We start from the raw sequence: 16,174 nt of genomic DNA, 5'->3' as shown, positions 1-16,174 counted from the left end.
CGCCGCCGAGGGTGGAGAGTGAACGCGGCGTTCTGCGAGTTTCTGGGAACGACCATTTTCGTCAAACTGTGGGTAGAGACAGGGTTTGCGGGATGTTTTTCCCCGACCGGTGCCGCAGTGGCACAGTCTATAAAGTTGGTTTTGGGGGCAGCGTAGGGATCCCAGGAAGGGGTGGTAGCGCCCCTCGGATCGGGGTTCGGCAGGGTGCCTGGAAGGAGGAGTGGGAGCTGGGCAGAGGAGGTTGGTGGCGCGGAGAAGACGCAAGAGGGGGATGGAAGCGGGGCCTGAAGCGGGCTACCCGCCCGGGGCAGGGGACGGGGGCCGTGTCCTGGACGAAGGGGCCCGGACCTAGCGGGACTCGGGGGCTCTCCGGGCCCCGGAGACTCCGGCTGAGGGATGGCTTGTGTGGGCAGCGCGGAGGTTCGGGGCGATGCGTGAACAGACTACCGCCAGAGGTGGTGGGCTGACATGATGGAGGAGGGACGCGAGGGGCCGGACCGAGCGGTCTGCCAAGCCGCGCTCCCGCGCCTCCTGAGTAACCCAGTGCAATGCCCTACACCCCTCGGGACCTCGGTTTCCTCCTCTGTCAGTGGGAGTAGCAGTCACACGCGACACACGGATCGCTGTGATGCTCGAGTTAGAGGAGTGTGTGCCATCATGCCTAGCGACATAGGGACACGTAGAGAACGCTCAAGGAATTGTCATGGCAGCTATTATTATTATTGTCATTATATGGGGTTTGCGGAGGGCAAGGGGTGTGGCAATGGGATTGAGGCCGACCGGGCCTGGCAGGAAAGGAGGGGCTGGGCTTGGAGAGCGCTCTGGCCCCAGGATGGGGTTCCGGCGGTCCGGTGGGAAAGGGTGGACTTGGACTGGGGCCGCGACGAAGGTGGACTCGAAAGAGGGGACTGCGCCAGAGGAGCGGCGAGGCTGCGGCGCCGTCGGGGACCGGGGCGGTGCTGCTCCGGGGAGGAGCCTCTGTGCGGCGGGCGGGGCTGCGGGCTGGGCTCGGCTCTAGCTCCGGGTCTCTGCCGGTCTCGCTTCCACCCGCACTGCAGCCGCCAGCCGGAGCCGTAGCCATGGGGCGCCCCGCCGTCCTGCTCCTGCTCCTGGCTCTCCTGACGCCTGGGGTCGCCATCCCTGTACCGCCGGCCGTGAAGGCCCTCAGCAGCCTGCGCTGGTCAACCGGTTTCACCTCCCGCCATTTTACTGGCGCGAAGTACTCGGTTCACTACATCCTACAGAAGGTAAGGCGGGCCGGGCCGGGCCGGGCCGGGCCGGGCCGGGCGTCGGGGAGGACTCGGGCTTCGCAGTCCCTGCCTAATGGACCCGAGCCTAGGCACTGGAGCTCACCCAGAATTTCAGACCCCTAATGCCTAGGACTTGTCCGATCTTTGGCTCACAGTTTCTAGACAGTGGCACCAAGTTTCAGTTCTGTTTAAAATCTCTTCTCCCGTTAACCAGTAGTTTAATATCAATCCTGGTTTCCACACTCTCTTCTAAAACTGGCTGTGACAGTCACTTCAGCTTCTGCTCCCAGAAGATGATGCTCTAATTCAAATTCTCCTCACCTCCCGTCAAATTAAAATCGTTTGATGCCAACTGTGACTCCTACTCCGTCGTGACAGTCATCGTTTGTCCAAAAGCAGCCTTTAAATACACATTTCCAGTATCCTATTAGGTAATATGTAGTATTCAACCCCAAACACCAGCCTGTCATCTCTTGCTCAGCTCAAAGTTGATTTTGTCGCCCTTTGATTAAGGGTTTTTTAACCATTCCTGTTCTCCATAAGACTGAACAGACGTGTAGCCCACGGTTGTAAAGAAAGTTGTAGAAGAAAGTCAAGATTTGAGGGTGGGGATTAGCATCTCTACAGTTCTGAAGCTTGAGTTTCGAAGTTTAAAGTAGACTTGATGGCTTTGTGCTTGGCTGCCTGAAGCATGAGGCACTCTCTGACAAGCCTGTGTGAAGTGACAAGATCTCTTACAGTTTGTATTTCTGGGAACCTGTGTAAAGATAGGTAAAGATTAGGAAAAGGTTTGGACTTAGAAAGAATGCAAGAGTCTGAGGTTTGGCTTTTGGAGTTGAATAGAACAGCATTCCACTCTGCTAGCTCTGTGAACTTAGGAAAGTTACAGTACTTCTCTGAACCCTGTTCTTGGGGCCCTTGATTGGCTGCGTCTGTTAAGCCTCTGCCTTTGGCTCAGTCATGGTCCGTGGGTCCTGGGATGGCGCAGGGCTCCCTGCTTAGCGAGGAGTCTGCTTCTCCTTCTCCCTTTGCCTCTCACCTGCTTGTGCTCCCTCCACCCCGCAAGTGCATGGTCTCTCTCAAGTAAATAAAATCTTAAAAAACAAACAAACAAACAGTAAACGCAGTTTCTTGATCTGGGGATTTGGTGATGAAAACAGATGACATGTCCCCAGCAGAATATTTAGCCCTGAATTTTGAATCCAGATAGACCGATTGAATGAATTTGTAACTTATAAGGAATTATTTTTAACACAGAAATTTAAATTACAGTTTATGAGGAAGAGAAAGCATTTTATTTCAGCAGAGGAAATGAAACAGGGATTTTTCTTTTCAGACTTCTTTAAAATTTTTTTTTTAATTTATTTATGATAGTCACAGAGAGAGAAAGAGAGAGAGGCAGAGACATAGGCAGAGGGAGAAGCAGGCTCCATGCCCCGGGAGCCCAACGTGGGATTTGATCCCGGGTCTCCAGGATCGCGCCCTGGGCCAAAGGCAGGCGCCAAACTGCTGCGCCACCCAGGGATCCCCTTTTCAGACTTCTTAATTAAATTAATTCACTAAGCTACACTTTCATTTGTAAATTGAGAGGATTGAACAAGGAGCAGCATATTACATACTGCGCTAAGGAAAATTAAGGCTATTTGGGGAGCTGTCTCAGAGGGTTGGTGGATGAAGGGTAAAGTGGAGGCCAAGTTAGGGTGCTTCAGTAACCCCTCTCTCTCTGAACTCTTTGAGCCTGAGCTTTAGTCTGTTTCATATTTGGGGATTTTGTATATGATTATTTGCAGAGTCTTATTGGTAAAATAAAATTGAAAGAGAACGTTTGGAATGAGGATCTCTGAATTCTCCTTAGAAGTGATGATGAAGGGCACCTGGGTGGCTCAGTCGGTTGTGTCTTTCTCTCTCACACAAAAGAAGAAGGAGGAGAGAAATTATGAAAAAGGGAACTATCAGCAGAAAAAGGGGAACAAAAGGGTGGAAGAGACCAAATGATCTGTGAGCCCTTAATTTATCTTCCTTCATTATACATTCCTTTCTTGACCACTTAAACTATTTAGAAATATAATTTAAGAGTTCTTTTTCCTTTTTGGTGATTTGTTTGGCCTTACTCAGCCACCCTTTGGCTTAGTTTATATTTTAGGACACAGATTCCACATATATGTGTATTGCTATAATAAGAATTTTCCTTATATCAGCGAGTTGGGTTTTATTTCATTTTGTTGAGAAAACTTCCACATATATATTTATTACATAATAATGATTATCATAGTTGCCAATCCTGGACCATAGGTTTTTAGTTGGGACCATGTATAAACTCAACCTTAATTTTTTTTAGTTAGAGGACATGAAATGCTTTTATGCCTTTTAATAATAAACATCATTATTCTAATTGTAAGGCTCAGTTTTCATTCAAGGTTGAATTTTTATCAACCTTTGTAATGATTTTCTTTATCTGTAGTTATATCTGTCTAGTTGACCAAGCTATTCCCAGCTATCTTTATATGCACATAAATTCCATGAATGGTCTGGATATAAAGGCCCTTTCCCTCCCCTTTGCTCCTCAATGCACACATGTACTTTTAGCAACTTAGAACAGAGACTCAATTGAATTTTACAGTGTCAGAAATTCTATCTGGAATACTATCTCTTCTTTCCAAGTTAAACTCCTACCTATAATCCAGCTGAAATATCACCTCTTCTCTGAAGCCTTCTTGACTTTAGGGCAACATAGTTGGTCTTTTTTCACCCTGCACACTTACTATTTTGAATGTTTCCCTGTTAGCTAGATAGCACTCTCCAGTACCCAAAAGAGCCTATAAAAATATAAGGCACAAAATAAATATTTTTTGAGGGAGTGAATGAATGACTATCCAAAAAAAGCCTAAACAAAGCAAAGTCTACCACGGATTAAATATGGTGACAAATGAAAGCACACACACAGTGCCTTGGGACATGGTGGGAACTTAATAGATCAAATGCTGGTTTCTTCCCCACTCTGTCCTAAAACCACACTCCCCATAGTATCATTTCAGATTGATCCAAATGCATGGCAGTTGTGATAATGCATCTTCTAGAAACTTAATTGACACAAGTTTTATTTTTTATTTTTCTTTTCATTTTCTACATCTTTACTAATTCTTTTTCCTCTTCTTTCGAAGTCTTCAAATGTTATTGATTTAGTAGGAATATTTGTTTTCTTTTATCCAAAGTAACTGAATCAGGAGACCAGAGAAAGAATAGTACATCACTTGGTCACATCCAGGTATTTACATGTATACATGTATAATGTCAATGTTGAAGGGGCTCCTTGGACTTTATGGCTTATGGTTGCAAGGTTTCTCTCTTTCTCATTACCCTCCACCTCCCACCCTAGTCCCTCAGAGTAGAATGTGAATTCGGAGGGCATTTTACAGTGTGATGTAGTGGGAAAAGAGAATGGGTCCTTTGAGGCTCTCATTTTCCTCAGTGTCACTAGGGAAACAATCTTTATTAGTCAGAATTCTCTAGAGAAACAGACCCAATAGAATGTTTCTTTCTGTGTATGTATTCCTCTTTTCACAGAGATTGATTTATTTTAAGGAATTATTTCATGTGATTATGGAGGCTTGGTAAGTTCAAAATCTATAGGGTTGGCTGGCAGGCTAGAGACCCAGAGAAGAGTTGCAATTTGAGTCCAAAGAGAGCCTGCTTGCACTATTCCTTTTTGTTTCGGAGAGGTCAGTCTTTTTTGCTATTCAGTCCTTCACCTGGTTAGATGAGACCCACATTATGGAGGGTAAAGCTGCTTTACTCAAAGTCTACTGACTTAAATGTGAATCTTATCCCAAAAAACACCTTCATAGAAACATCCAGAATGTTTGGTCAAATATCTGGGCACTGTAGCCCAGCCACGTTGATAAAGATTTTTTGAATGGAAAAAATTGGCTAGAAGTTAAAATGAATAAGGCGTAAGAGGAGGGAGAATAAAATGAAATATGTAGTGTATAAATATCGAGTGCACAGTAATACTAATAATCTACTGTTTATTGAAAGCTTTATATGCCCTACTTTCTGAGTACTTAATAGACATTTAATTCCTCCAGCTGTTCTGTGAGGTAGATGGTTTGTTCCACTTCACAGGTGAGAGAACGATCATACAGACAGGTTGAGTGACATGTTCAAGATAGATTGCTTATCTGTTTCATTTTGTTTTTTTCTGAAAATAAACTCTAATGAGTTTCTTGTTCTAAAATAAATGTCATTTTCTTGGTTATTGTACTAGTCAGGATGGGCTAGGTTATGCTGATGTAGCAGAACTCCAAAATTTTAGTGACTTAACCCTACAAAAACGTGTGACTCAAACTGTATTTCCATTGAGGTTAGCAGAGGGTTCCCTCATTGCATTCACTTAGAGACTAAGGGATTTATGAAGGCCTCCTCTCAACGTATACTTTCATGATCACCATAGCAGTGGAAAAAGGACATAGAAAGATAATAAATGCCCCAATCTGGAAGTGGCACATGTCACTTCCTTTCATAATTCCTTTGCCCAAACAGGTTATTTTGCTGCATGTAAGGACAAGATAGGGAGATAAGAATATTGACTTTGGAGATCCTAGAAGGAGAAACAACACTAATGACCACCATACGCAATTAGTCTCTTACCTGCCCACCCATCTACCTACTCGAGTGTTCATCCAGTTCCTTTTATATATCAGGCATTGGGCTAGGTCCCAGGAAAGCAGAGATGATTACACCCTGGGGGACCTTACATACTTGTCAGCTATTCCAGTCATACATATTCAAGCTTGTATCTGAAAAATATGGGAAGGGACTGATAAATTTGTAGTGTCTTGGTAGTATGTGGCCGCAATTTACAGATTGCTTCAAAAAATCCTTCAAGTGAGACTATCTACATAATATTTTCTTGCTCAACTTATTATCATGATAGTTCACTGATCTAATGTATATATACATTGAAGTATGTGATAAAGGAATTTATTCATACTGTCATTTGGTAATTAAAATAATTATTTTGCCTGTCTTTTTCATAATAAAGGAAACAAAATTAATAGATTTATGTAAAAAATCTGAAATATGCCTTGTAAATTTCATCAAAAGGAAACTTTTTTTTAATAAAGATTTAATTTATTTATTTATGTGTGTGTGTGTGTGAGAGAGAGAGAGAGAGAGAGCATGAGCAGGGGTGAGAGGGAGAAGCAGTGTCCTTGCCAACCTGGGAGCCTGACATGGGGCTGGTTCCCAGGACCCTGGGACCATGACCTGAGCCAAAGGTAGATGTTTAACTGACTGAGCCACCCAGACGCCCCAAAACTTGCATTAACAATGTGTGTGTTATTGGGGAGTTTATAAAAGTCTTTTTTTTTTTTTTAATCTTTTTTATTCTGGTTCACAATTTAAGAAAAGTCCTGGTTGTTTTTGAGCAGTGAGTGAATTAGCACTTATTAATTATCTTATCTGGGCTAGCTATTTTAAATTCTTCTGTGTATGTGCTTTTAATTTTTATAACCACTTTTAAAAATAGATGGTTTAATTGAGGTTCGTAGAGATTAAGTGACTTGATCAAGCTCTTGAGGGACAATACATTTTAATCTGTTGCTTCCAAGATCTATGATCTTTCATTCAATTGACATCATGATGCCTCTGTTTTCAAAACTCATGTCTCCATATCTGTCTATATTCCACATCCATTCTTTGCAACAGTCCTATGAAGTAGATATTATGCTCATTTTTAGAGGTGAAACTATCGAGGTTTAGAAAGATTAAAGGAAGAATCATCCAAAATATCCCATTTGTAAATCTCCTGGTTTCTCAGTCCCAAATTGTAAATAATTTGTGGCATATCCATAAAATGGAATATTACTATCCCTTAAAAATGATGACCTTGAAGTATACTTGGTAATGTTGGGAAATGTTTGTAAATTAATGATAAATGAAAAAAGCAAAATAGAATACTTGAATGTACGATGTGTTTCCAAATTCATTTACTCTATTTTTGTTAAGTTCTCACTATTTGCAGGGCACTCTTCTAGGCACTGGAGAAAGAGCATTTAAGACATAGAGAAAAGCAAGTACAAAACCCTAAGGTAGATGTGTGCCTGGTGGGAACAACCACAAGGAGGCCAGTATGACTGAAAGGACATACCCAAGGAGAGGGTAGCAGCAGGGGATGAACATAGTGAGGAGAAAAGAAAACATAAATATTCCTCTAGCAGAGAAAGAAAATAAATGGACTAGGGAAATATGATTTGATTATAGGTAGCTTTTTTAAAAAGATTTTATTTATTCAAGAGAGAGGCAGAGACATAGGCAGAAGGAGCAGCAGGTTCCTTGCAGGGAGCCCGATGTGGGACTTGATCCTGGGGCCCTGAGCTGAAGGCAGATGCTTAACCACTGAACTACCCAGACATCCCGATCACAGGTAGCTTTGAAGTCTCATGCATGTTAGTAAGACCATTTGATAGGCTGTATGTTTCTTTAGCTACATTTACTTTCTTGGGTGTGAGTGAGAGGTTGATGGAGGGTTCTTTTAACCAGGATTATCCTTTTGCCAAATCACTAAAGGAAAGTGAGAGAGACATGGAGATTAAGGGACATATGCAAGGAAGTATTTATTTGTTGACCATGAAATTTAAGCCTAGTAATGAAGGAAGTAAGAATAGGGTGAGGGGACAGTAAAAGGTGGATTATATGAGTTTGAAGGTCCTCCTTGCTTCCTGTGGTTAGCCCTCTACTGTAGTCCCCATGGGTACATTAACCACTTCTTTTTCCATCAAGCACTCTTCTGCTCAGAGCCCACAATGATTCCAAATTGTTTACTTTTTTTTTTTTTAACGATTGTATTTATTTGGGCAGCCCGGGTGGCTCAGCGGTTTAGCGCCTGCCTTCGGCCCAAGGTGTGATCCTGGAGTCTCGGGGTCGAGTCCCACATTGGGCTCCCTGCATGGAGCCTACTTCTCCCTCTGCCTGTGTCTCTGCCTCTCTCTCTCTCTCTTTCTCTCTCTCTCTCTCTCTCTCTCTGTGTGTGTGTCTCATAAATAAAATAATCTTTAAAAAAAAGATTGTATTTATTTATTTGAGAGAGTGTACTCATGCAAGTGCACTCTCAAATGGGGGGAAGGGCAAAAGGAGAGGGAGGGTCAAGCCAAGGCTGATCAGGGAGCCTGATGAAAGTGGATCCTAGGACCCTGAGTTCATGACCTGAGTCAGATGCTTTTTTTTTTTTTTTTTTCTGAGTCAGATGCTTAACTGGCTGAGCCACCCAGGTACAGCAGCTAATTGTTTGTTTTATTTAGAACAAAATCCTGTAGCATTCAGGGCTTTCTACCCTGTGACCCCAACCCACCTTTCTAGTGTGCTAATCTATTCCCCACACATCCTCATTCTTTTCCTGTTTCTATACTTTTAGCCCACATTGTTTCTTTTGTCTGAAATATCTCTCCCAGTGCCCGTCCCCCCTTTATCAATCCCATCCTTTTTTTAAGCCTCATCTCAGATACTGAGTACCCCCTCCATGAGGTATTTCTTATCTTCCGGAAAGTGTGTGATCAGTCAGATCTTTCTTTTCTTCTTTTTTAAAGATTTTATTTATTTATTCATGAGGGACACACAGAGAGAGGCAGAGACATAAGCAGAGGGAGAAGCAGCCTCCCGGTGGGGAACCTGATGTGGGACTCAATTCCAGAACCCCAGGATTACGACCTGAGCCAAAGGCAGATGCTCAACCAGTGAGCCACTCAGGTGCCCAATCAGATCTTTCTTTGTACTGCTTTCAGGGCACATGTCTTATTCTAGTCTTGTGTTAGAATCTTTTGTACCCTTATCTTACTCTCAATTTTTAAAAAATTTTTTTTCTTACTCTCTTTAAATCAAGGACTCTATCTTGTAAGTACTCATACTCCACAGCATACTACCCATAGTATTACATAATTTTTATAGTTTTATTAGATATCATCTTTACAACTGTTTGTTGAATCTGTATCTTTTCCCCCTCCCTTTTCCTGCTTCCCTGTACATTGAGATAAGGAAGGTACGTGTGTGTGTGTATGTGTTATAGGGAGGGAGGGAAACTTGATTCTCAATGGTCTGAAATCCTTTTGGGAAACAATATAGAATGCCAGGCAAATAAAAACAGGCCCACTTATTCATATTCTTATTTTGATGATCTGGAAGCTGTAACTTAAAGGTCACAACTTACAGGGTTGTCTTTACTAACCTTCTCCCCACATACGTACAGAGAAAGAATCATGAGAGGGAGTACAGCAAAGTTTGCTCTTTGTTTTGTGTATGAAAGAGGGCTAGGGAGAGGTTAAAGAATGAAGACATTAGGAAAAATGTTCCTTAAAGCCTACTGCTGTGGGAGTTGTGTACTGCCCATATTAGAGAACTAAGGTAAAGATAGTACTTTTTATGATTCATTTTCAAAAAGAAGCCAGTTAACTATGTATATTTGTAAATCCTTACTTTCTGTTACTTGTGTCAGTTCCAAGTTGCCACACAGTGCTGCACCTGGAGAGGATCAGCTGTCCTGTCTGTCAAGCTCATGATGTTCTCTTGCTTGTTGCTCACATTGTGGGGATTCCCCACACCAGTTAGGTAAAGGCAGATTTATTCAAGTCAGATTTCTTTAGGAGCTTTTTCTGAGCGGCTCTTCAAGTTGGTTATAGGCTTCAATGACGTATCATTGTCTTATAGCAGATAAAATATCTAACATAGAGTAAAGCAGCACAGTTGTATGTTCATCCGGAAAGATTTATTGAACTATCCATGTACCATATGCTATGTTAAAAGCTGGGGATAAGTGGAAAGCAAAGACAGACCTCATGAAGTTTACAGTTTAGTGGGAACATAGTGATAATAATTAGGAGTGTGCTTTAAGGAGTAGTTTGTTGTGGGATCTTCAGTGAAGTCCTGAGTCTTGGATATTAGAGAATCCTGTAGGCAGCAGTGGTGTCAAAGCAGAGACTGGGAAGCTAAATAGAGGTTAGACAGGAGAGGGAGATGATCAAGATTTCTGTCCAGGTAGAGGGCGTATCCTAAGGTAGGAAAGAGCAGTCATGTTGTAGGAACTGAAAGGTCAGTTAGCCTGGGACAGGGGATCAGACTCTATAAGCAAGAGGTGGGCACTCAGCAGTGTGAAGTCAGTATAGTCACTGGTTCCATTGGCACACACATGGTGCAGGTAGTCCTTCTCTTTTCTTTTTTTTTTTTTTTTAAGATTTTATTTATTCATGAGATACACAGAGAGAGGGAAAGGCAGAGACATAGCAGAGGGAGAAGCAGGCTCCATGCAGGGAGCCCGATGCGGGACTAGATCCCGGGACTCCAGGATCAGGCCTTGGGCTGAAGAGAGGTGCTAAATCGCTGAGCCACCCAGGTATCCCTCTTCTCTGAATCTTTAATTGACTTTAAGAACATAACTTGGTGTTAAAGTGGTAAGGGGCAAAACACTGCTCTGCTGACCAGAGTAAATGCATTCACCTTGTGACAGATACAGCCTAAGTGCTTTTCATAGATGTATCTTCCACCCCACATGGAGGAGCTACATCTTTTTCATAGAGAAATAAAGGGCTTAGAGGTAAAGTGATATATCCACATCTCATAACTGATAATTGATAGTGCTGGGATTTAAACTGAGTTCTGTTGACATCAAAGCCCTTGAGCTATATTGCTTCTGTACTACTTGTATTTCTGAAATAGACAGAAGATTATGTAATTCATGGCCTAAATTCAGGATAGCGTGGAAGTCACATTTATTAAGGATATCCAGATTAGACAATAATAAAGTTGAATCAAGAGGAATCTCAATTTTCTAGCAAGGCTGGATAATTTTGGAGAGAAAAAAGTCATAATGGAGGTTTTAACAAAACAAAAGTTTCTTCTGACTAGGCTTTTGTGTTTGTAAAAAGACTTAAATGAATGTACTTTAAATAAATGAGCCATGTTAACAGCAGAAGGGGACTATTAAACCTTCTAAGATACAGACTCTGAGATATTTTTATAGAGTAAAGGATATAAAGAGACCTCCACTGATGATCGCAAAAGGTATTCTCCAAGAAATAAAGGAGGAGACTAAACTGGTGGGGCAGGAATGAGGTCACTACTTTAGAAATTGTCCCCTTAAGTTTGGTGCTCAGTACAGTTTATCCTAGTTCCATTAGGGAATCCTCCTTTTTAAGCTTTTCCAAGGTTTAGTGCCGCCTTCACCCATGGCGTGATCCTGGAGACCCGGGATGGAGTCCCACGTCAGGCTCCCTGCATGGAGCCTTCTGCCTGTGTCTTCTGCCTCTCTCTCAGTCTCTGTATCTCTCATGAATAAATAAATAAAATCTTTTAAAAAAACCCAAAAACCAGAAAACAAAATTTGGCTTAGAATAAGTTAATTAAGGTTCATGTAAGTATTCCTTATCTATGCTGCATGGATTAGTCACTGCTAAATATTCATAGTTTTCTATTCCACTTGGATTTTCCTCTTTTGTCCACTAATTCAAGGGAACAGAGGTCACCTTTAGGCCTTTTGCTTCTGAAAGTCTACCTTGATTAGAAAGTCAACTTCAGGTAACCATGCCTAGGTATTTTGTTTTCTATTAAACCCTGAATAGTGGTCTCATCTTTAAACATGTGCTTAGAATGATAGTATTATTCTTCTGTTTAATGAAGTGCTATCATTTTAAAGGAAATTAGATTGGAAATTTAAGCTAATCTCTGTAACTTCTTTTATGAGAAACCTGACTATTTGAACCATGATTGTAATTATATTATTCTGACACCTAAGATGAAATAAGTAGTCCTTTGAGATGTGGATTTACAATCTTCAGCATATTAGATGATGAAAGTGATGTCACAGGTTATTTTAAAATTCTTTAGATGGGCAGTGGTTTAAGCGCTGCCTTCAGCCCAGGGCGTGATCCTGGAGACCTGGGATTGAGTCCGTGTCGGGCTTCTGGCATGGAGCCTACTTTTCCCTCTACCTGTGTCTCTGCCTCTCTCTCTGTTTGTCGAATAAATAAATAAAATCTTAAAAAAAAAGTCTTTAGAAATAAGATATTCAGTCATGTTTTATTTCCATGGTATATACCTTACACATAATTCATATAGTGATGAATGTGTACTAAAGATATATTGCACTGTCACAGCACTAAATAGAAAGTCAAAAGCAAAAATATATCACATTCAAGGCCACATGATACTTGGTGTGTAAGAGGCTCTCACTATTACCAACTCAGTGCCTTGTTGCTGTTTTCAGTTCCATGATGACTGCATTTTTTTTTTTTTTTTAAGTTTTGCTTTGCAGGGTCATTTGTTGTAAGCAAAAAGTTGGAACAAATTGCTAAAGTTTTTTTGTTTTTTGGGTTTTGGGGTTTTTTGTTTTGTTTTGTTTTGCTACAGTTTTATATATATCACTGGGGTGCCTGGATGGTTAGTTAAGCATCTGACTCTTGATTTAGGCTCAGGTTATGATCCTCAGGATCAAGCCCCATGATGAACTCTGTGCTCAGTGTGGAGTTTGCTTGAATTTCTCTCTCTCCCACTGCCCCTCTCTCTACCTGCACTTGCGTGCCTGTGCACTCTAAATGAATGAATGAATGAAATCTTTAAAAAAAGTTATATGACAATTTCTTCCTAATGAATATTAAACCTATACCATTGTATATGTTTGTATATGTATTTGGCTATTTGGCAGTGGTTTCAGACTTGGGAGGTGCATGCTAATAAAACATGCTTTAAAAATTTTTTTTAAAAACATGCTTTACAAAATGTATGAGTAATACATCAAACTCTCACTTCTTTCATATTCTTGCTAGGCACTTGCATGCATTATCCACCTTAATCATCATAAGACCTCTCTGAGGGATGCCCAGGGTGGCTCAGTTGATTAAACAAACATCTGACTCTTGATCTCAGCTCAGGTCTTCATCTAAGGGTTGCAAGTTCAGGCTGTGCAATAGGCTTCATGCTGGGGACATGGAGCCTACTTAAAAAAAAAAAAAAAGACCTCTCTGAGATAGGTACTATTTTTTTTCATTTTGCATATAAGAAAACAAGCCCAAAGACATGAAGTAACTTGTTAAAATTCAAATAATAGATGGCAGAATTGGCACTTAAACTCAGATCTGTTTGCAGATTCTCTTTCTGCTACATTATAGTACATTCATTTTTGGTTTTCAGGAGAGAAAAAAAGTTTTTGAAAGATACCCTTGGTACTGGTCAGATTTTTATTTTATTTTTATTATTTTATTTTTTTTTGTGGTCAGATTTTCTTAATGAAAAAGTGTATGAGTGTGTGTGCATTTAAGGCTTGACACATTGGTATTTTTGATAAGTTTTCCTGATGGCTTATGACTAGCATGTTTGGCCAGCATCATTGTGATTTAATAACCTAATTTAAACAAGGAACTACAACCCAAACAATGGCTCTGATTCAGGCGATAGGAAAGTGAGGAAGTACTTGTTATCATTTGTCAGTGAATTCTTATTTTTATGCAGTTTGAACCATGGGTCACGCTGCAGACACTATCGTTTATAACTGTCGGAAACCTCTGCCACTTCCTGAGTACTGATGGCCTTTTCCTTTGAGGGAGCAGCTCCTACAACAATTTTGGAAAGCAATGGTGATGACTCCCTTCTCCTTGGCCTAGGATGCTTCCTTTCTCTTAAACAATTGGCTTTAAATGACAATGACTGGTGTGGCTACTACAGACCAAATGAGACTTTTTGTTTGCCTTTTTATGTAGTCTGTTTTCTAGAAAATAACCACAGTTTAAAGTAGAAGGGAATTAGTTTTTGCTGACTACCTTTTTGTGATCTCTTCAAGGACAGCAACGTTGGGTCTCATTCATCAGTGGATCTGGGAGGCTGCAGTATTAAGCTTTGTACATGTGGAGCTGTACTAACAGAATGACACTGCATGTCATATCCTGTGTTATTGAAAACATTAAATGCAAATATCCAACATTAGGCAAGATATAAAAGCCTATTGCTATTACTTACACACCCCCAGTGCTTTGGTTCATTTCTGAAAAATTTGAGTGTAACATGGCAAAATGAATGTTGGCCAAGATGCTAGGGAAGTTACTCCCCCAAAAATATAGATCATGGTTTTAAAAGATCTCCAGACGGGCTTTTTGTAGGTAAATTCTGTAACATTTCCAAACCCTTTTTATTTATTTATTTATTTATGACAGTCACACACACACACACACACAGAGAGGAGAGAGGAGAGAGAGAGAGAGAGAGAGAGGAGGCAGAGACACAGGCAGAGGGAGAAGCAGGCTCCATGCACCGGGAGCCCGACGTGGGACTCGATCCCGGGTCTCCAGGATCGCGCCCTGGGCCAAAGGCAGGCGCTAAACCGCCGCGCCACCCAGGGATCCCCAAACCCTTTTATTAGTTTGAATTTATAGTCATTTATCTATAGTCTCTGTTCTCTAGGTGACCTTTCTCCATTTCACATTCCAGCTGAGCATATACATACATTTACTCTTTCCTGTTGGTCTTCCTCTGAAGACTTAGTCTTTAAATACTTCTTGAATTTTCAAGGCATCTGGTTTGTTTAGCACTTGCTTATTCTCTTCTTTTAAAAAATATTCCTCTCCAGGAAGCCCTTCTTTGTTAATTGGAAAAGTAGTAAGGTCTTCATTATTTTTTTGCTCCTCTCACTTGCGATTAATTTACTGTCCTTTTCTCATGTTTGCTTACACACATCTAAGATATGCAGACAACTCTAGTTAATTCCAGGTGCTTCATTTTTAAATTCCAAACTGCCTCACTCCATGCCTTCTAGGATATTTTGGTTACCCTGTCCCTTGTTCAGCTAGCATAGGCTTGGACAAAACAAATGAATTTTAGGATCAGTCTTTAAAAACATAATCAGAGGGCAGCCCGGGTGGCTCAGCGGTTTAGTGCCACCTCCAGTCCAGGGCATGGTCCTGGAGACCCAGGATCGAGTCCCGCATCGCGCTCCCTGCATGGAGCCTGCTCCTCCCTCTGCCTGCGTCTCTGCCTCTCTCTCTCTCTTTCTCTCTCTCTCTCTCTGTGTATCTCATGAATAAATAAATAAAATCTTAAAAAAAAACATAATCAGAGAAGTAGCTGCTAGAATAGAATCTATTGTTATTTCTTATTGACACTGTGTGCCAGGCATTACACATTGGTCATTTCATTGTTCTATGCATACTATGCTGGGATGTGGCTCATACAGTACTGGTATCTCTCTGCTTGGAATGGTTTGTCTTCCTCCTTTCTCTGCCTGGGGCCCCTGTCCATCCGTCACAGCTTAGGTCTTCTATCACTTCTGTGAAACTATGGGATTGCTTTGTTTCTTTTCCCAGGCTGGGTATTGACTAATATCCCCCTTGTGCCTTCCACTGCACTTTATGAATACTTCTTTTGTACTACTACTATGGATTGCAATGATTTGTTTACATGTTGGTCTCTGTATTAGGGAGTGAGCAGCCTGAGTGCTGGGACTACACTTATAAGTGTAGCCACAGTATATGCCCTCAACAGTTGTTTATTTATTTTTTTTAAAAAGATTTTTATCTATTTGAGAGGGAGAGAGAAAAAGAATGCACACAGAGAGAGGAGAGGGAGAAACGGACTCCCTGCTGAGCAGGGATTCCCCATGAGAGGCTCAGTCCCAGGACCCTGGGATCATGACCTGAGCTGAAGGTAGACACTTAACTGTCAGCCCCTCAGGTGCACCCCCTACACACACACACAGTTGTTTAAATGAGTAACTGACCCAAGTTGAGGTGATTACTCTCTTTTCTGAATGCTGTTAACACTTGCTTTTTTAATATTTTGCTTAGTACTGCCACTATGGCATAGACACTGCCCAATTAGAACAGAAGCTGGTCACAGAGCTGAGGCCCCTTGCAATGCCATGGGTTATTAGTTCTTTAGGCTTGAGGTCTGTAGAA

The 16,174-nt window shown here is 41.5% G+C and overlaps 1 protein-coding gene across 1 annotated transcript in view; it reads left to right on the top strand.

The window, feature by feature from the left end:
* The first annotated feature begins 12 nt into the window (after positions 1-12).
* The window catches only part of PRCP (prolylcarboxypeptidase), a 66,122-nt gene continuing 49,960 nt past the window's right edge, over positions 13-16,174 (top strand). The window contains exons 1-2 of the mRNA XM_055320537.1: positions 13-68; positions 1,059-1,247. Of these exons, the coding sequence (XP_055176512.1) occupies positions 1,080-1,247 (168 nt within the window). The 5' untranslated portion in view covers positions 13-68; positions 1,059-1,079. The remainder of the gene's footprint in view (positions 69-1,058; positions 1,248-16,174) is intronic.

Source organism: Nyctereutes procyonoides, unplaced genomic scaffold (assembly GCF_905146905.1).
Source record: "Nyctereutes procyonoides isolate TBG_1078 unplaced genomic scaffold, NYPRO_anot_genome, whole genome shotgun sequence".
NCBI classification, from domain to species: Eukaryota; Metazoa; Chordata; class Mammalia; order Carnivora; family Canidae; genus Nyctereutes; species Nyctereutes procyonoides.
This window is presented reverse-complemented; position numbering and strand designations above follow the sequence as displayed.